Source organism: Oncorhynchus kisutch, linkage group LG11 (assembly GCF_002021735.2).
Source record: "Oncorhynchus kisutch isolate 150728-3 linkage group LG11, Okis_V2, whole genome shotgun sequence".
In the NCBI taxonomy this organism is placed as follows: Eukaryota; Metazoa; Chordata; class Actinopteri; order Salmoniformes; family Salmonidae; genus Oncorhynchus; species Oncorhynchus kisutch.
In genome coordinates, this window is record NC_034184.2 from 51,243,212 (window position 1) to 51,264,863 (window position 21,652).

General features: G+C 43.3%; 1 protein-coding gene across 5 annotated transcripts in view; it reads left to right on the forward strand.

The window, feature by feature from the left end:
* Positions 1 to 2,728: 2,728 nt before the first annotated feature.
* The window catches only part of LOC109899548 (neuropilin-1a), a 116,884-nt gene continuing 97,960 nt past the window's right edge, over positions 2,729 to 21,652 (forward strand). For 2 of the 5 annotated variants that reach the window (XM_020494878.2, XM_020494882.2), the window contains exons 1-3: positions 2,729 to 3,478; positions 4,806 to 5,263; positions 7,470 to 7,644. In XM_020494878.2, coding sequence (XP_020350467.1) covers positions 5,197 to 5,263; positions 7,470 to 7,644 — 242 coding nt within the window. In that variant the 5' untranslated portion in view covers positions 2,729 to 3,478; positions 4,806 to 5,196. The remainder of the gene's footprint in view (positions 3,479 to 4,805; positions 5,264 to 7,469; positions 7,645 to 21,652) is intronic. The other 3 variants (XM_031835937.1, XM_020494879.2, XM_020494880.2) reach the window with 2 other exon arrangements.

Here is a 21,652-nt window from a genome sequence, read left to right on the forward strand (position 1 = left end):
TCGTTTTCAATGCTACGGGCTGCAACAATGTCATACTCGTTTGGACCAGACAGCATCTGATAGATGGCCTACACGTAGAGATACAGAGGGGCTCTGTTTCGCTCACTCGGATACTTTCTCCTGTGAGACACAGTAGATTGAGCCACTTGCTAATTGAAGGAAAATGATGAAACACAGAAAGATGAAAGATACATTATGTGATGTAAAAAAAAAAAAATTGGTCCATTTTTGGGGGGTACGCCTGGTTTTTGTTTGCATCAATGAATACATGCCAGCAGTCGTAAATAAGAACAGCTCTTAGCCCGTGATATATTGGCCAAATACAGTGCATTCGGAAAGTATTCAGACCCCTTTACTTTTCCCACATTTTGTTACATTACAGCCTTATTCAAAAATGGATTCAATTCCCCCCCCCCCCCTCATCAATCTACACACAATATGTAATGGTCGTCGTATGAAGGAGAGGACCAAAGCGCAGCGTGCTAAGTGTTCATCTTGATTTTTAATACGAATAGTGAACACTGAAGCAAAAACAATAAAGCGACAAACGAACAGTCCTGAACGGCGGTCGGCTCTGGCAGCTCAGGACAGACGGGAGACAATGGCAGCTCAGGACAGACGGGAGACTCTGGCAGCTCAGGACAGACGGGAGCACCTGTAGGGAGGAGACGGAGAGACAGCCTGGTGCGGGGGGCTGCCACCGAAGGGCTGGTGCATGGAGGTGGCACCGGATAGACAGGACCGTGAGGGTGCACTGGAGCTCTCGAGCACCGAGCTTGCCCAACCTTACCTGGTTGAATGCTCCCCGTAGCCAGGCCAGTGCGGCGAGGTGGAATAGACCGCACTGGGCTGTGCTGGCGAACCGGGGACATCCGGCTGGTGCCATGTACCCCGGCCCGAGGAGACGCACTGGAGACCAGATGCGCTGAGCCGGCTTCATGGCACCTGGCTCGATGCCCACTCTAGCCCGGGCGATACAAGGCCCTGCTATGTATCGTACCGGGCTATGCCTGCGCACCGGTGACACCATACGACTCACGGCATAACACGGTGCCTGCCCGGTCCCTCTCTCTCCACGGTAAGCACGGGATGTTGGCTCAGGTCTCCTACCTGACTTAGCCACACTCCCCGTGTGCCACCCCTCCCCCCAATAAATGTTTGGGGCTGCCCTTTCGCTGCCTCCAGCTCTGCCTTGGGGCGGCGATACTCTCCCGGGCTGTTCCCAGGGTCCCTTGCCATCCAGGATCTCCTCCCATGTCCAGGAGACTGGAGATCGTTGCTGCTGCCCGTTACCACGCTGCTTGGTCCTTTGGTGGTGGGTGATTCTGTAACGGTCGTCGTATGAAGGCGAGGACCAAAGCGCAGCGTGGTAAGTGTTCATCTTGATTGTTAATACGAATAGTGAACATTGAAACAAAAACAATAAAACGACAAACGAACAGTCCTGAATGGTGAAATAAAACACAGAACAGAAAATATTCTCCCTCGAAACACAATAGAAAACAGGCTCCCTAAATATGGTTCTCAATCAGGGACAATGATTGACAGCTGCCTCTGATTGAGAACCATACCAGGCCAAACAAAGAAATTAGCAAATCATAGAAAATCTAACATAGACAACCCACCCAACTCACGCCCTGACCATCCTAAAACAAAGACATAACAAAAGAACTAAGGTCAGAACGTGACACAATACCCAATAATGACAAAGCAAACACTTTTTTCCGAAATTTTTGCAAATGTATTCAAAATAAAAAAACTGAAATATATTATTTACATAAGTATTCAGACCCCTTACTCAGTACTTTGTTGAAGCACCTTTGGCAGCGATTACAGCCTTGAGTCTTCTTGGGTATGATGCGACAAGCTTGGCACACCTGTATTCGGGGAGTTTCTCCCATTTGCAAAAGAAAATCTAAAAACCTGTTTTCGCTTTGTCATTATGGGGTATTGTGTGTAGATGGATGAGGAACATTTTTTTACCTCGATTTTAGAATAAGGCAGTAATGTAACAAAATGTGGAAAAAGTTAAGTGGTCTGAATGCTTTCCGAATGCACTGTACCATACACCCCCCCCCCCCCCACACAGGCCTTATTGCTTAAGTATACACTTGTTTGCAAATATAGAAGTCTTATAGACATTAGGGAATTCCCCAAGATGCCTCCATACCACCTGCTTTAACCTTATCGTGTGAGCTCACACATTTCTGTCTCCCAGACCCTGCAACCTCGGTGCCACGCTGGTGTGTTGAGAATGCAGTCTGAGTCAATATTTCAGCAATTCTTTTTCATGCGTTGGATGAGATTCATTTCAATGTGACAGCAATGGGAGTTAAATCTGTATGTTAATGAATAACAATCTCCAAAGTACTTTGGAACGTCGTGTGTTCAGCTCGTTTAAATTGTCATGTCAATCAATAACTCACATTTGTTTTATTTTCACAAGACATTATTCAAATCATGACACAGGGTTTGTTTATCCTACTTCTTGGTCAATAGGAAGTTCCAAACACACAGGATTGAGTGCGCCCTACGCGCGCTCCCCAGCCCAGGTCTCAACAGTACTAGACATTTCAAGATGCCGGTCAAAATTACATTTGAATTTCAACACATTCAACGTGAGCGCTTCAGAAGACTAATATCCTGTAATATAGAGAATGAGTAAAATGATTGGCAGTTGTAATGTCAGTGCTAATGATGCGGGTGTGTTCAGATGTGTCCTACTCTAATCCACTTTGTGACACAGACATATGTACAGAGTCTAGTCTGGAGACTGCCACGGCAGTTTAATCTGCAACTCGATTGCCGATGCAACCTCCTGGTAAAGGCGCGTGTGACTGGCTAGCTTGGTCTCGAGACGCTGGAGACTCCAAACCAGTCCTGTGTTCTCAGCAGCGCTACAGTAGCGGAAAACAGCAGTCAGAAACAAGAGTGGTGCGTGACGCGCAGTACAGATACAGCAATAAGGAATCGGCCTACATTCAATTCAATGCATAAAATCAATCAAGGATCTATACAGGAGATATCTTCTCCAATGCTGTAATTTTTTTTGACTGGCTGTCTATTACCGGCGCAGAGCTGTTCATTGTCAGCGCAAATCCCGTTTCCCTCACTTGTGACGGCGGAAAGGTGGCTGTCTATGCACTGAGTTGAGTCTCGGAGATATCGGCAGCGGCTGCGTGCCTTTGAGCGGAGCGGAGGAGTTGCACTACAGGGCTGCCCCGGACCGGCCCCAGCGGAAGGTTGCAAACATAAAAGCTATTGATTGACGAGTAAAATACTTGGAAATTGACTATCTCTCTCATCACCTGTGGAGACCTGTCCTTTCCTGTGGTGATTTTGATGTTTACCGATTTGGGAAAGAAGTCCGCAGCATTTGATAGAGAGAAAGAGAGAGGGGTTACTGTCAGCCTGCCGACAGCTGCTTCGCTTCGATATCGGATACATATGGGGTTGTGAGTGAGTCTACGAGACACAGGTGATTGCCGTTTGCTTGCTTTACGTGGCTGGGTTTAAATCAGGAGAGGCAGAACAATTTTGCTATATGGAGAGCACTGAGTGAAGAATGCTCTTAGCTTTCATTCACATGGCTTTGAAAATACACTAAATTTAAGTATTATCTCTCTGAACAGCATAGCACGCAAGGAATGCAAGTTGTGTGGTGTCCATAAGAATATTGCTTTAAATGTTGAATTACTCTGTAATTCAGATTTCCACATGTAAGGAATGTTAGACGCTTTTGGATTCGTGTCAGGGAAGTTGCGTACCATTTTATCCCAGATGTGAGCAGAGCAGCTTGTCCAAAGCCATTCCATGATGAATATAATTCATAATCTTGTGCAATGCCATAAGAAGAGACAGTTTGAAATGCCAAATTGCTTGATGCTCTGCACTTCTATTGGGTTTCCCTAAAGTTTCAATGTGACGTTTTAATGATTGCTCTATCACGATTCATGCTTTAACTGTAGGTTGTCATTGTAAATAAGAATGTGTTCTTAACTGACATGCCTAGATAAATAAAGGTCAAATAAAATACAAAATAAAATAAAACATGTTTTTACAAGTAGTATATCTAAGTAGCCCATTAATGGGTAAAAAATAGATCAATGTTAAAATATATGAATATTTCAAATAAATATATCTTCTTTAGCATGATAATTCGATATTGAATACAAAATAGAATTGAGGCTATTCTCTCCCAGGGAGCTCAATTTATTCCGAATTACTTTAGTAGCTCTGAGAGAAGTCGTTTGGCACACAAACATTCAAGTTTCGGGGGCAGACAGTGGTCTATGTTATTGTTCTCCAGTCGTAATGTTTGTTAGCATAGTTGATTAGGGAGTTTAGTGGCATCTTACACATTGTGACAGTCCATCTCCTAGGGGAGGGATGGTGAAAGAGAGAGAGCGCCCGAGTGAGAGCGAGTCTAGTGAGTCTCGGAGCAGGAGCCGAGACCTCCTCCGCCTAATAAAAAGAGAGGTGGCTTCCAAAGGTTGGGCTTTGCACATTTGTAATCAAACCAATCAGAGACCCCTCTGAGATTTCGGCTCGAGCAGTCAGGCTGAGGCAGGCAGCACACTATTTGAAAAGAGGAAAAGCGTTCTCAAATTAGGGGGTGTATCCATCGCTTTAAGCCCCTTTTATGGCAATGCCTTTCGCCAGATGTTAGTATTACTAGTTCGTGTCCTATCAGATTTGATAATGAGCAGGGCCACATCACGAGCTTGATTTGATGATCTGCCCACATTTGAAACGAATATCATCACCACTGCTGCTGCTTACTTTCAATATTTATTTCCATTTAGCACCGACGGTTTACCTCTTGCCTTGTCATCGTTTCCAAGGAGTTGAAACGGGAGTTGTTGGTGCTGGTGCCTGGGCTTTTTACTTCTTCCTTTGCTAGCTCCGATGACTTGTGTGGAGGAAATGGCAACGCCAGCGTTTGAGAGAGGAACTCAACTGGAAGAGGAGAGAGGAAACCGGAGCTGAATGACAGGATGCAGCAGACAACCTGAGACATATCTAGACACATTTCAACTGCCTCAGTCAAGACCCTTCTGCTTTATTTGTTTTCCTTCAACCCCAAGCTTGAAAATATGGACGACTAACACGGCCTGAAAACCTCGGGAGGAGTTTTATTTAGGTTCGTTTTTTGTTTTTTGTTTTTCCTATGAATATTTTTCTAACAAAACAAGGATGCATTGTGGATTAGTGCTGTTCCTCTTAATGGAAATCTTCTTCGTTGCTAAAGCTTTCAAAAATGGTAAGTGACAACTATTATATGCTGGGATACTTATCCTGATGTTGTTAAAGGCCCAGTGCAGCCACAAACATGATGTAGCTGTGTTTTATATATCCACATAATGAGGTTGGAATAATTCTCTGAAATTGTGAAAAATTTCATTTTAGTGTAGTCTAACAGCTGTTTGAAAAGACAGCCTGAAATTTCAGCCTGTTTTGGTGGGATGGAGTTTTGGCATGCCTGGTGACATCACCAGGCGGTAAATTAGTTATTAGACAAATAAAAAAGAGAGTTCCAAACCTCTCTGCCAATTACATCCAGTTTTCAGTTTTCCCCTCCTCATTCAGACCACTCACAGACAGTCCTAGCAAAATTTGACAATTTGACGTATTTTTAATTGAAAACAATCACTGTAAGATACTTAATTGTTATTTGATATTGAGACAAAAACTGCTGCATTTGACCTTTAAGGACACATGAGTTTCAAAACCTCCATGCATTCACCTGTCAAGTCTTCCCCGCGGGTCAGTGCTGTCATTGCCACCGGCTTATTATTTGAGTGTGCAGGTTCTTCTATTTTTGTAGAATATTATGAAAAGAGTCTGTCAAAGTTTGGGTACAGTAGTAGGCTGTTTCTTGCTGTAGCATATAGGCGACACTTAGCCTAATTGTTTCGTTTCTATGAGTAAACTTATTTACGAGAAAAACTAAAGAAAGACAAAGAAAGAACTAGCTATATTTCCAATTCTCTTGAACATCGCATTGTCACCTATCCTATTCAAAACAAATTTCAAGTAGCCTACTCTACATGGCAGATTGTAGTTATAATCCAAACGCATGACTGCGCACACATAAATTGAGATAAACTGATAGGGTAATTTGGGCTACTTGAAGTGGCTTGCCTCTAGACACCAGAAAGGCGCGTTATTCTCTGGCGCTTGGAGAAGTGGTCTGTATGAAAAGAAAAATACGTTTTATAAGGCGATACTCATTTGTTAATAACGTTTAGTCTGTGTCTGTGTTTAGCCTGTGTTTTCATACCCCCAATCCACAAATAAATGTAGCTCGCCACATATAATCTGGGAAGTACTCGGATTTATAATACATTCGAATTATTTGGCGTTATTGCCATATGATATATTTTCTACAAGTCACATGGCACCATATCGGCCATTCCTATTGAAGCTCAGCCAAACCCCGCACAGCCACCGTGTAGTATCCGTTCCCCGTCCACTCTCAGTCCTCTACATTAATCAATTACTCCTTGCCAGGGTATATGGCCCTTAGTCATTACGAGTTGTTCTAGCTAATTACTGTCGGTGACATTTCACAGATTTAAACATTTTTCAAGCGTAAAAGTAAGAACATTTATCATTTTAACTTGGGCTATAAGTGACTAACATATTTATCCTAACCGTTATGCCCCAACATAAAACACCAATAGTGATCGATAATAACACTAAATAAGAATAATAACACTAATTACACTTTTGGTAATGTTTGTGAACAACTGTATAGTTTAACGTCAAGCCTGTAAAAAGTGTATTATCTCATCTGAGCAAATTAATAAATTTAAAATAGATTTCGAGAGTTTGGGACAATAAAGGTTCTATCAGAAACAATGTGATTCTGAGAGAATTAGCTTGAATTCAATTCGACATGTTTATATTGTATTATTTTTAACTTAACAATCCAAATTGGGGTACATATAGTACTACATAGGTAGAGAACATTGAACAGAACAAGGCTATGTCAATAACAACATTTTTACAAAAATGCAGATAGAACCACAGTCCCAAACTCTCAATTTCTCAGATTTGGGGGAAATAGGCTCCCTAATTGTTAGCATTTTGATGGTCAGAAAGGATGTACCTTACCCGTGCGTCTTTACGCATGTAGCCTATCTAACTTAGCCAAAAGCATATTCGATTGGTCTAGTTAAGAAATCTTTAGACAATGTAGGAAAATATTTGTATGGCGTGGGTGGGCCTATAAATGATGATCCTGAATGTACTTTTATAATGATTGTTTTGACATTCAGATCAACTCAAATCCAGTTTGATTTTGAACAGATCCCCCTCATCAATAATATAGCCTATAGTTTAGAACACCTAGGCTATAATTGCTTATAACACATACTCTTGCCAACATGATTGACTCTGTAGGCTATCTGCGTTGCTTTGGGGTGTTGTGCTAACTGTATTTTTTTCCACGTTCTTTCTTGCAGACAAGTGTGGGGACAACATCAGAATAACGAATGCAAATTACCTCACTTCACCTGGCTATCCGGCATCATATTTGCCATCTCAGAAATGCGTTTGGGTGATTACAGCGCCTGGACCTCACCAGAGAATTCTAATCAACTTTAACCCGCATTTTGATCTCGAGGACAGAGAGTGCAAGTAAGTTGGCTGCCCTCTACTCCACTCCTGCATATTGTACATGAAAGCCCGCCATCTAGTGGTCGTGGAATTCTTGAGCGCGCAGTACTGGGCAACATGAGTATAAAACAAAATCCTTGGATTGGAGTTTCTTTGCTGGTCATTGTTTGAGAGTAATTGTATTACTATGTTGTAATATTTTTCCTGTTATCATGGTTTCACATCATTGAGGAAGTAATCCCATTTAGTGGCTGTCTAAACTTTAGTGGATGTCTTAACTCATTACCCTTCTTGCTGGGTTAGTTACAAATCCCTGTTTAACTTTTAAAACCAGACTAGGGCTAAACGGTTAACCTGGCAGCTGCCTATGAAACCAGAGCTCCACAGTAATGTGATGAACCTGCTGCCTCCCTGTGTCAGTGGTGCCCTGAGGTGAAGCAAGACATGCAATGCCTTAGCCTGGGCTGACTGGCTCTTGCGCTGCCTCTGTCCTTGACTGCGCCCTTACCCTCCACCCTGCGTGTGTGTGTGTGTGTGTGTGTGTGTGTGTTCCTTCTGAGCCGTTGTTTATGCTGGAGGGGCAGCTAGAGAACACGCAGAGTGAATACGGTTGGATACTGTTACTGTATCCCCACTACGCACTACGCCCAAGCTCAGCTCTTTCTCTCGCTGCTACGCCCTTTGTGTTTTCACTGAATACAGTGTAGGTCCAAAGATTGTGCTGTTTTATCATGATCTCTATCCACTGTGCACAGACGTCAGTTCAACATCTATAGTTTTGATTTACATTTGATTGAGTTGTCAACAAATTTGAATTCAAAGTGAAATCAACAAAAAAAGTGTGGTGAAAAAAGAAACTGTAGGTATACACCACTTTATTTGCTCTTTAAAGGGGCAGTCTGCGATTTACTGCCTGGTTGACCACTCCTGTCTTCTAGAGAAGGATCCTGATGGTCCTGACTTCTTCTGGCTCAGGTGTCACTACCCTGCATCTGTTAAAGTTTCCCAAAACCCAAGGTTGCGCAGCGGGACGGCTGTGTGTGCACGTGTGTGTGCGTGCGTGCAAGTGCATGTCTGTTTGTTAATGAAATGAACCAGGAATGAGTTTCCGGTGTTGTTTAAAAGCTCACTCTTTTTCAGTTAAAATAAATATACTCGGTGAACTTCAAGTTTGATCCATTGTCGTGTCGTTTTTCAAATGACTTCTGCCGTTCGTTTCAATCCAAGGTCGATTAAAGTTTTCTGTTTTCCAAGTGGGGACTGAACTGCCATGCCGTCAATTGCTTGTCTGCCTGTACATTTGTTAGTTGTAGATATAGAGCATGTTATTTTTCTTGTCCCTACCGTTGCCAAATGTGCTTGTTATGTTTGGAGCGGAGCCAGGGTGTAATGTGTATAATACTGTGTAATGCTGCCCATAGAGTGGTCACGGGATATAAACCTCAGTGCTAGAGAGAAACACACCAACAACTGATCTGCAGAGACGTCTGTAAAACTTAATCAAGTCACTAGTGACTCATGTGGTTCACACAGTTGTATGCATGCTAAATGGCACCCTATTCCCTACATAATGCACTACTTTTGACCAGAGCCCATAGGGTTTTCCATAGGGTTCTATTGAAAAGTAGTGTACCACATAGGGAATAGGGTGCCATCCGGGATACAGTTACATACAGTGGAGAAACAGGGCCCGATTGATCTCAAGGCTCTTCTATTTTAACCACCTCTCCTCTGCTCTACTTGGTCTGCTACTGTTTCATATGTAATGTTTTAATGGAGTGGTTTTCATGGGACTTTACTTTCACTAGTTCCACTTCACTATTTCACCTTGTTATGTGTTCACTTCAGACTGGCTGAGGAAGATGGTCAGTGACATTGTCTGGATGCCAAATGGAGCCCTATTCCCTACATAGTGCATTACTTTTGACCAGAACCCATAGGGTGCAGTTTATTAAGATGCAGTCATTCAATTACTCTCATTCCAAAAGTTTCAACTCAAGTAGCCCAGTGGTGCTTTGTAAAGTGAATGCCGCTATTGTGTTAGTAGCAAGAGGGACATGTCATATCTAAATCGATTAAGGCTTGAGAGGGAGAGTCAGGTGCATCATGGCCGTGCTGTCTTTGTTGGTAGATAGCGGTTCGGTTGGTTGATGTGATTTGTACAACAGCAGTAATCAGACTACCATGGGCTGTCTAGTCACAGCTCAACTCACACAAACACCCCTTACATACTGGTAACTGATAATGGCCAGCACCAGAATGGCGACATTGCCTTCTTTATCTGATTGACAAGGGGGTAGGGGAGAAGCAGGCAGCTACAATGCATGCCTCAGTGCACTCCCCTGCAATCTAATTAGTGGTCCAAATGGAACACACATGCTATACATGTGCTCCTACATGACCGTTATCAACAAACCAAACAAGAATCAAGCTGAAAGTGCTTGTAAAAACCATCAGTGGCTGAGCCTACCTCTGTTTTAACATGTGTGACTGCTGGCACTCCCTCTCTAACGGGTTTGTTTGGAAGGTTAGGGTTACGTCTCAAATAGCGCCCAATTCCCTATGTACACTACCGGTCAAAAGTTATAGAACACCTACTCATTCAAGGGTTTTTCTATATTTATACTATTTTCTACAATGTATTGAAGACATCAAAACTATGAAATAACACATATGGAATCATGTAGTAAACAAAAATGTGTTAAACAAATCCATATATATTTTATATTTGAGATTCTTCAAATAGCCATCCTTTGCCTTGATCACAGCTTTGCACACTCTTGGCATTCTCTCAATCAGCTTCACCTGGAATGCTTTTCCAACAGTCTTGAAGGAGTTCCCACATATGCTGAGCACTTATTGGCCGCTTTTCCTTCACTCTGCAGTCAAACTCTTCCCAAACCATCTCAATTTGGTTGAGGTTGGGGGATTATGGAGGTCAGGTCAACTGATGCAGCACTCCATCACTCTCCTTCTTGGTCAAATATCCCTTACACAGCCTGGAGATGTGTTGGGTCATTGTCCTGTTGAAAAATAAATGATCGTCCCTCTAAGCCGAAACCAGATTGGATGGCGTATTGCTGCAGAATGCTGTGGTAGCCATGCTGGTTAAGTGTGCCTTGAATTCTAAATAAATCACAGACAGTGTCACCAGCAAAGCACCCCCACACCATCACACCTCCTCCTCCATGCTTTACGGTGGGAAATACACATGCGGAGATCATCCATTCACCCACACCGCTTCTCACAAAGACATGGCAGTTTGGAACCGAAAATCTCCAATTTGGACTCCAGACCAAAGGACGAATTTCCACCGGTCTAATGTCCTATAGGGTGGAGCACAGACCGGTATGGACTCCAGGCCATCTCTCCTCTCACTACGTCAGTTCTAATTGGTTATGAGGGAGAGAACCATGGTGTTGAGGGTGTGCATGAGTTGGTTGAGATTTTTTTGCTCGATTTTTTTTGCTCATTTGCTCAAGCAAATCTCTTCTTCTTATTGGTGTCCTTCAGTAATGGTTTCTTTGCAGCAATTCGATCATGAAAGCCTGATTCACACAGTCTCCTCTGAACAGTTGATGTTGAAATGTGTCTCTTACTTGAACTCTGTGAAGCATTTATTTGGGCTGCAATTTCTGAGGTTAGTAACTCTAATGAACTTATCCTCTGCAGCAGAGGTAACTCTGGGTCTTCCATTCCTGTGCGTTCTTCATGAGAGCCAGTTTCATCATAGCGCTTGATGGTTTTTGCGACTGCACTTGAAGAAACTTTAAAAGTTCTTAAAATGTTCAGAATTGACTGATATACTGACTGATGTATTTTTGCTTATTTGAGCTGTTCTTTTACCAAATAGGGCTATCGTCTGTATACCCCCTACCTTGTCCCAACACAACTGATTGGCTCAAAACCATTAAGAAGGAATTAAATTCCACAAATTAATTTGACCTTTCCACACACTGTAATATAGACTCTCATGGCACTAACGTGTATTCTCACAGAAACCTTAAGAAGTTTGAGGTAAAAGCCCGGTCCGTCAAGACAAATATTTTAAGTCAATTCGTTCTGATCTTCAGTGGAATGAACAGCTTTCTTGGCGAGAAGGCAAAATTGAGTAAATGTATATTCTATGAGCTTGCCTTCTGGGTACTTATTACATTCACTACAATCTGATAAAGTGTTAGACAGACATGTAGTTGTGGCAGTTATGCCGTGTCATGGAGAAATGGATGTTTGGCTGGATATGAAGTCATAAACAAGTGACAGACATTAACTACATGACCAAAAGTATGTGGACAGCTGCTCGTCGAACATCTCATTCCAAAATTGTGATTCCTCACTCCAGAGAATGCATTTCCACTGCTCCAGAGTCCAATGACGGTGAGCTATACACCCCTCCAACCTATGCTTGGCACTGTGCATGGTGATCTTAGGCTTGTGAAGCTCCCGATGAACAGTTGTTGTGCTGACGTTGCTTCCAGAGGCAGTTTGGAACTCAGTAGTGAGTGTTGCAACCGAGGACAGACAATTTTTACGTTCTACGCACTTCAGCACTAGGCGGTCCCTTTCTGTGAGCTAGTGTGGCCTCCCACTTTGCGGCTGAGCCATTGTTGCTCCTAAAATGTTCTACTTCACAATAACAGCACTTACAGCTGACAGGGGCAGCTCTAGCAGAACAGAAATCCAAGGAACTGACTTGTTGGAAAGATAGCATCCTATGACTGTGCCACATTGAAAGTCACTGAGCTCTTCAGTAAGGCCACTCTACTGCCAATGTTTGTCTATGGAGATTGCATGGCTGTGTGCTCAACTTTATACACCTGTCAGCAACGGGTGTGGCTGAAATAGCCAAATCCACTAATTTGAAGGGGTGTCCACGTACACATATTGTATATTTAGTGTATTTCACATATAGGAAGTGGAATGATAATTTGAACAGTCTTTTTCTGTTTTAATAAACATTTTTATTAGGAGATTTTCTCGAAGATTGAGGTCGTATTCTGTAAAATTCAAACATACCCCATTCAATGGGAGACTTAGAAAACCTTTGCTAAAAAAACCTTGTTGAATGTGTTGTTGTTGCTTTCTGTGAAAGCTGCGTTGGCTGGAATCAACATGCCACCGATATTATATGCTTTTGACAGCACAATGAATCATTGATCTGCTTGGATCCACTGACCAAACAAAAAGACACAGATTTTTTTCTAGGCCTACACATTGTGAAATCCCCTTGAAGCTATGGTGCAGTAGAGTAGAGCTACCTTTTGAGGGAAAGAGGGGTTCAAATTGATTGATGAAGTAGAAGAGAGAGGATGCTTTCTATATGAGAATTTCTCTCTTTCCTCTTCTACGTTTTTGAGAGAAAGATGGGTTAAAATGGAGAGATGAGAATAGGATACTTTTTATATGAGAGTGAGTCTCCCTATTCCCTTGTCCCTCTTTTCACTTTCTGCCTGGCCTGTGATTACTGGAGCTCAGAGAACAGTGAATTCCTATGCGACAGCCTGTGCAGTCCTGAGATAGCGAGGAGGTATCCCAGCTAGCACATAACGTTCTGAGAACCATATGTTTCTTAGAGCTTGGTGAGAGTGTGGTTGTCCTATGGTTATTTTCATACAACCTTCCCACAACCTTCTGAGAATGGTGTAGGATAGTTGCTTGGCTTTGGAACATTCTTAACACATTTAAGGAATTTGACCAAAAAAAACATTATCTTGATATTTCATTACTTTACCAGAATGTTTTCTAACAATTTCATTTACATTTTGGTAAGGTTCTAGGAATGTTCTGAAACTGATTTGACATTGGGAATGTTCTCAAATAGTTCGGGGAATGTTAAGAAACCATGTTCTTCTGTGGGAATTTCAGTACTTTCAGCATAACGTCAACTAAACTCTCTCTTTCCACAATCTTGTTAAGTGTGTTCAGGTGTGTTGGCCACGCCCACTAATTGGCCACACCTGATCTTCTTGAGTGCTTTTTTTTTTTATTGGGATCTGTTTGAATAGACTAAAATAATCACATTTCCATGTGTCCTTTCTGTGCTTGGAGTTCAATACAATTAGTGTTATTATGCTAGCAGTGTTATTAAAATTATTATTGGAACATTTTCTTATAACGTTATTTAATTACCTTCAAATAAGCTATACTTTTAATTACCAGAATGTTAATTTAACCTCCCAGAAAAACTTTCAAGGAACCATAGTAAAACGTTCTCAGAACCTCCCTGCAACCTGAAAAAAATGTGCGTTCCCAGAACAGGCAACATTTTCACTTCTGTTCTCAGAACGTTATAAAAATGTTCACTTTTATCAGTCAGAAAACGTATAGCTTCATTCCCAGAACCAATGAGAAACCAGAAACGTACATTCACACAACTTCCAAGGAACCAAATATACTAGCTGGGGAGGGTGGGGGAAAATAAATGGGGAATGCCTTCTGAAGAAGGTCTGTGCTTTGTGGTGAGAAAGGAGTGGAGAGAAGGAGAGTGAGAAAGTCAGTCAATGAGTGAGTGAAAGCTTCAGCTTGCCTCACACACAATGGCTCTGAAGTGAGCTCCCCACTTGCTCTCCTCTCTTCCCCGCTCCTGACTGTGACTGCCCATAATTCTAGGCTTGAAAAAGCAGCCTTTCCCCCTCTCTAATTATGACCCCACTCCCCTCTCCTGTCTAGTAGCCCCCTCGGAGAGCAACATACCCTGCTGGGAAGACAAACACTCTCCTCTGTGGCCTGAGACAATGTACATCCTGCCTGCCCCGCTGCCCTCCACTCTCCGCCCTCCCTGCCAGGCATTCGTCTAGGTCAGGCCTGCTGGACTACAGGCTTGCGTCCAAATGGGACTCTATTCCCTATATAGTGCACTATTTTTGACCAGGCGCAATAGGGCTCTGGTCAAAAGTAGTGCACTATGTAAGGAATAGAGTGCCATTTGGGAAGCAACCTACACAGACCTACACTGCAGACATGAGTTACAGCAGGGAAAGGGGAAAGTACTCAGCCCCCTGTTGGTTCTGGAGAGTTCTCTTTTCATACAGGTTATTTTGTTAAGCAGGGATCCTGACTCCCTGACTGACTCATAGCTTCATAACACAACACTCATGTTTAACAATGAAGTCCACTCGTTCCACTGAGTTATTCAGAGTAGAGGAGGGGTACTGTGGGGAAGAAGAGGGTGTGTGCATGGGACTCAATGCTGTGATTGCTTTCCCTGGTACTGCCACACAACGTCTATACAGCCTGGCTGGATCTGAGGCTTCCTGATGGGGTTTGGGATCAGTGGGAGTTCTCTCTCCTATCTGGAGAGGCTCTATTTCTTTGGGGAAGTGCTCTATAACTCTCCCAAAAAATTCCCTGAATAAAGTGCGCTTCACTGCCCTTATCTCACCCTGGATGTGTCCCAAATGGCACCCTATTCCCTATACAGTGCACTACTTTTGAATAGACTCCTATGTGCCCTTGGTCAAAAGTAGTGCACTATTAAGGGAATAAAGTGCCATTTGGGATTAAAGACCCCTCTCACGCTCCACCACCGCACAAGCAAATGAGGAAAACTTGTGAGTGGGTTGCGTGATCGTCCATCAGCCGTTGTCATGGACAAAAATAAACAAGGCAGGAATGTAACAAGGCCTTTTTTTATCCTCCATCAGCAAGGTCATGCCTTTTAAAATGGGCTGGCAGGCAGTGACCTCTCAGGGCCAGGGGAAGAGGCTTGGGCTGATATGAATTGTTTGAGACACGTATAGCTGTTTATGGTTGTCTTTTATGTAAGAATGTACCAGTGAGGCATTTATGCTTTTCAAGATCAAAGCAGAGTTAAAATAACAGAGGCAGATCCGCACAATGAGACAAAATGAAGAGAGCAGCAGCACTGTTTCTTATAGGACAATGGCGGTTGAAGTGATGTACCTAGTAATTCTGCGTAACATCAGTCTCCAGTGTTGTACAGTAGAAAGTACATTGTATCTCAAACTACATTGTGACAGCACCACTGATAGTGTCACGATCGCCGTTCTCTTTCTTTTAAATGTCGCCAACAAAACAATAAACAACAAAAACGAACATGAAGCTTACTAGGGCAATACAGGTCACTAACAAAGACAACTACCCACAAAATACAAAAGGAAAAAAGGCTGCCTAAGTATTATTCCCAATCAGAGACAACGATAGACAGCTGTCCCTAATTGAGAACCATACCCGACCAAAACATAGACACATAGAGTTTCCCACCCGAGTCACACCCTGACCAACCAACCAAAATAATAAAGATCTCTACGGTCAGGGCGTGACAGATAGCAATTTCCGTCAAGTGAAGTTGTTAGCAGTTGCTATGAATTATCCCAAATCATAACTTGCCATGATAGAAAACATGTCATCAGAAATCCCTTTTCTTCTGCTACATTCACAGAATACAGAAGTACCTCTGACACATCCGGTGATCCATTATAACTAGTGTAATTAGCATTTCCGAGTAGATGAAAGCCCTGTCTAAACTATCTCTCTGGGGTCATGTTTAAAAGAGAGGTTCACCTCTGTCACGAGTTAGAGGACAAAAGGCTGAAAAAGAGAGTGGGGTAGGAATAGGAATCCTCTTTCTCTCTCTCTCTCTCTCTCTCTCTCTCTCTCTCTCTCTCTCTCTCTCTCTCTCTCTCTCTCTCATCAATCTTCCATGTTTCTCAAAGCGTTAATGGTTGTAAAGTCCATCTATCCCCGAGGAGAAGGGTTTACCGGGGTGAAGTTTTCACCTTGGCCAGTGTTGGAAGGACAGCTTGATTGAAAAGCTTTCTCACTGTGACATCTGCCATCTTCCCTGCTGCTCTGTCACCACTTTGATTCATGCGCACCCAGCTCACGCACACCGCGATTGGGAGGCGAGCCACTCCTCTACCCAGCAGGAGAGAACTCCACTTCAGAGGAGGAGAAGAAGGGGGAGATGAAACAGTGGGATGAAGTGGAATGGAAGGATAAGAGGAGTAAGGGGCCACAGTCGTAAAAAAAAACTGAACTGGAGACCTATAACTCTGCTACACAACGAACTAAAGATATAAAGTTTTAGGTTTTTATTTCATTTTTAATGTGGGGAGTAATCCTCCCATGTTCACTGAGGATGGAGTATTGAGTATCTTGAGTTCTTTTTGGCAGCAGCCTTTTTTGTTTTTCCCTCCAGAGCCATACAAGCATCCCTATATGGACATTTTTGGTGGATGAAGTCGCAGCCACGCACAACTGAGGGATTTCTTATAGTATGCTTTTGCTTTTATCTGAAACCGACTCCCAGGAAAAGAGCTTTATGGTCAAGTCGATGGTTGCATCCCAAATGGCACTAGTGCACTGTGGGCCCTGGTCAAAAGATAGGGCCCTGGTCGAAAGTAGTGCACTTTGTAGCGAATAGGGTGCCATTTGGGATGCAAACCTTGATTAGAGGACAGCATGGTAACATGGACACAGATCTTTGGACTATAAGAAAATCATAAAATGTTTTCCTTCAAGCGTAAGATGAAAAAGCATTACACTCTCAGGCCATAATTCAATGAAGTGTTCTGTTTCCAGAGACATACGAGCACTCAGTCTCAACTCAAGCTCTTTTTGGATATAGATGTGATTAGCAACAGGTTTTCCCCTCCTCTCTCTCTCTTTCTCTCTGTTTCCAAAACAACGAAAGGGGAAATAAACGAGTGGTAATTATGGGATGTTGGTGGGAGTAGGGGGGATTAGTAGAAAACAGCACCTCACAATGTCTTTCTTCTCCTCCCTCCATCCACCCTCCCAGTCCCTAGAGGAATGAGTGGAGTCCATGGAATCGTTTTTCAATTGATGAGACCAGTTGGAGGTTGTTGAGACCTGTTGATGAGGCCAGATGGAGCTGTAGAGTCTGTGAAGTCTTTAATACACCATGTCCAGGCACGTCAGCCATGTTTAGTTTAGTGGCGTAGCCCTAAATGGCCCTCAAGGTTTGATTGATGTGGCCCTGGTCTTCAGCTCCTTCCATGCCTGGTTGCCCTAAAGCCTCAGTGCTTTATGAGCTGCAGGGGGGCGAGGAATGGAGGACTCCAGGTATAATTATAAACAGCCGAGTTGTCGGACCAAATATAAATGCACCTTCAGAGACTGGGGGCTGTTCTTCCAGCTTCCAGCATCAACCAGGAGAGGCTCTGAATCCAAGTGGGTTTGTTTTGCAGTAGGTAGGACAGTCGTCCTATTTCAGGCCAGCACATTCCAACGGTCCGTGGTCCATCGTTCTCTGCCTGTCTGTGTGTGTGTGTGTTTGTGCACCCCGTGGGGTGGTTTGCCAGCCCGTCCATCGATAGCTTGTGTGGTCTTTCCCCGGCCCGACCTCCACAGCTCTCTGTAGGTTGACAAGGGTGTGTGTGTGTGCCTGCGTGTTTGTGTGTGTGTGTGTGGGTTGGCTGCATGCAGCAGCAGCAGCAAAGAAGACTTTGATGGATGCCTCTGGACCCCACTGCTCTCTGATTGACTTAGAGCAAACCCCTCAAATACTCACTTTGTTGGCTTTCCCACTTGATCTCTTCTCTGTAAACCAGAAAAGCTACCACCTTTTTCTCACGGCATAATTATATTTTCTAAATAGCCTTAATAGGCACATATATGGTGCATTTGGCCACTCTACACCTCAATATACTACGCTTTTAAGATCAAATTGTTTTGCAATGGGGTGATGGTGGTCTCCCATTGCCATACTTTACCCCTGTACCCCAGGTGCCACCCCCTCCCATCGCACCACCATCCATGGATCCTCCAGAGGCCAGAGGAGGACACAAACTGCTTCCATAATGGCACCCTTTACACTATATAGCAGAGGTGGGACCAAGTTATTGTTTTACAAGTCACAAGTAAGTCTCAAGTCTTAGCACTCAAGTTCCAAGTCAAGTCCCAAGTTAAGACAGGCAAGTCTCAAGTCAAGTCCCAAGTCAACTCTCAAGTCAAGACCGTCAAGTATCAAGTCAAGTCTCAAGTCTTTAACTTTGAGTTTCGAGTCCTAAGCAAGTCATAATGTGCTCTTCACTGAATGTAATACTATTTCATATTTTTAACAAGTGTAATAGTAAGTATTACATTACATTTATGCAAATCATGAATGTTTTTTAAAATATCTATATATTTATTACTTTCTAAAAAACATTCTATTTCCATGGAAATACATGGGTAGCCATGAGAAAGACCCCCCCCCCCCCCCCCCCCCAAATAGTGATCGACTATCTTGGATCGTTATGGGGCTAAATCGGGCGATGTAGGCTTGTACACAACCACAATCACCCAACCTTGTTTTAGGAACTTCAGGCAGGATTTAGCCTACCAACTGCCTAGCCAGTTGTAGCTCAATCTCGGATGCAATGATCACGTTCCCGCAATGACTGACTGTGTGGAGCCTCATTGATTTAACGTTACGCTAGCCTACATGATACACTAGTAAAGTAATAAAATATACATCTGTCGGCTATATTAGCGATGTGCAGCTTCAAATGTCAAACAAAGTTGCATGTTTTTCAAGTTGCAATCCATTTTTTGTTGATATCTTTATATCTTTTTTTAATCTTTATATCCGTCTTTATATCCGAAAATAATAATTTGGAGTATCATCTTTCCAAGGACTCACCTGCCAACATTCCTCTGCACTGCCACACACAACTTTTTCTCAGCTGGCACAACTTGATTGGCTGCTGTCCGATTCAAACTGTAATCTGTTAAATGAAGAGTTGATGCGCTGCATACTTTTTTTAATAGCATAATTTTTTATATTTGGGCTTGGGGAAGGTAACAAGTCAGGTCGAGTCAAGAGTCATTGGTGTTAAAGTCAAAGTCGAGTTGCAAGTCATGATATTTGTGACTCGAGTCCACACTCGGGCCCCTGGTCAAAAGTAGTGCACTATATAGGGAATAGGGTGCAGTTAAGCATGCAACCATGGTCAGAATGCAGAGGCAGCTAATTTCTAGGTGGATGGGCTCCATGTTGCTGACAGACCAGGGTTTGCATGGAAGGGCCAGTAAATGGAGAGGTCAGTTAATTCACCCTCCAAAAACTTGGCAGGATTTGCTAGGCTGGCCCATCAGAACGGCACTTTGATTAGCCTGGGCAGTGGGTAAAGAATGGGCAATGCCAACCCCTCCATACCCCCTATACTCAGCTCTGATCGGCCTACAGCCCACGGCCCACACAGGTTGTTGTTGTTATTGAAGAGATGGCATCCCTCACAGCCTTCGCAGCATGGCCTATTTGGCTTCCAAACAAACTTGTCATGAAAAAAATTAAGTATACTATAGCTAGTGTGGAAATGCGGATGGGAGGAGGGAGCTAAGAGAGGTGAATGATCACTAGGGAGGATCAGCGTACCAGATAGAGGATGTGAGTGTCCTTGGCTATTTGACAATAAGTCAAATAACTGGTCACGCCAAAATACATTTGGCACACACATTCTAAATCACTGCTGCTTGTTATCGTCATCCTCTTCCGCTTCCTGTCAAGAGTAGAAATAGCTGCCTGCCGGTCTTAAATGTGTGTGTGTGCTTGTGTCTCTGTATGTGTGTGTGTTAGAGTAGAAAGGGCGCCCTGCCCAAAATCATTTGTCCTCCTGTCCTCCCTGCTCCTTTCTCCAGCCAGCCACTGTCTTATCACAGGCTCTGTAGCCTCTCCCAGCTGGCTGTATATCTCTCTGACCTGGTTGAGGGGCAGCAGGGCCTGGCCTCCCCTAAACCCCTGCTGTTTCTCTGTTGCAGTCTTCTGGGAGGAGAGGAGAGGGTGAATGGGGAGGAAGAGAGAGACGGATGGACCTTTTAATTAAATAAGCATTTATTGCTTTTGCCCACCAGCTCTATAGTCAGTGCGGAGCCAGATAAAATAATCAGGGGACAGCTGGGAGAGAGAGGAGAGAGGCCTAGCTTGGTCTATCCTGTCTGCTCTGCCCGGCAGGAATCCTTCACATGACACTGCTCCTCCAGGCCGCCAGCATTTTTCATGTTGTCACCAATTAGCCTACTACTACTACCTCTCTCTCTTGCTCTCTCTGTCTCTTGTGCTACCTCTCCTCTATGTCTCTCGCTCTCCTTAATCTCTCTACCCCACTCCCTTTCTCTTTTCCTCCCCATTGTGGAGAGGAAAGAGTCTTGAAACGGCACCCAGCCTTGAAACAGTTTGAAACAGGCTTTACCTCTGTTTGACCCCGTTCCTCCCCCCACCCTTAGAATCCACTGTGCAGAATACACACAGCTCATTACCCACGAGGGAGGGAGGGAGAATGCATCTCACAGTAGTCAATAAATGGGCCATAAAGTTTATTTTATTTTATTTTTTACATATGTTTTGCTTGCAGTGCTGGCTGTCACATAAATCAGAAATGATACAGTATCTTGTCTGGTCACTAGCCCATATTTTACAGCTGACCACTTTTTTGTCCTCTTCCACCTCGTCTTTAATTTTTTTTCTCCTCGTTTTGTATGTATTCGTCATAGTATTCATCATATTAGCTTCATATCAGCACATTGACTCTGTACCGGTACCCCCTGTCTATAGCCTCGCTATTGTAATTTTAATGCTGCTCTTTAATTATTTGTTACTTTTATTTCTTATAGTATTTTTGGGGGGTATTTTTCTTAAAACTGCATTGTTGGTTAAGGGCTTGTAAGTAAGCATTTCACTGTTGTATTCGGCGCATGTGACTAATGACATTTACATTTATTTGATTTTATCTTAATCACATGGATGAGTAGGATTATATGGAGACTCCTCTCTTCTCTCTTCTACTCTCTTCCCCTCCTCGCCTCTGCTTCTCTCCTCTGTCACCACATGGCTCTCAGATGTCATGGTGCGACAAATGGGTGCTGTTCTCTCAGTAATGGCTCACTGACACAGACCACATGAGTACCTGCTACTCTGCCACTGTCTGTGTCTACCTTATTGTCTTCCACTCTTCTGTCTCTCTTTTCCAATGAGCGCTTTTCTCTCTTTCTCTTTTTGATAAGGTTGCTAGTTACTCTGTTGTGTTAAATTGTGAAATTGAACCATGGTGTGGTTTTGTACAGT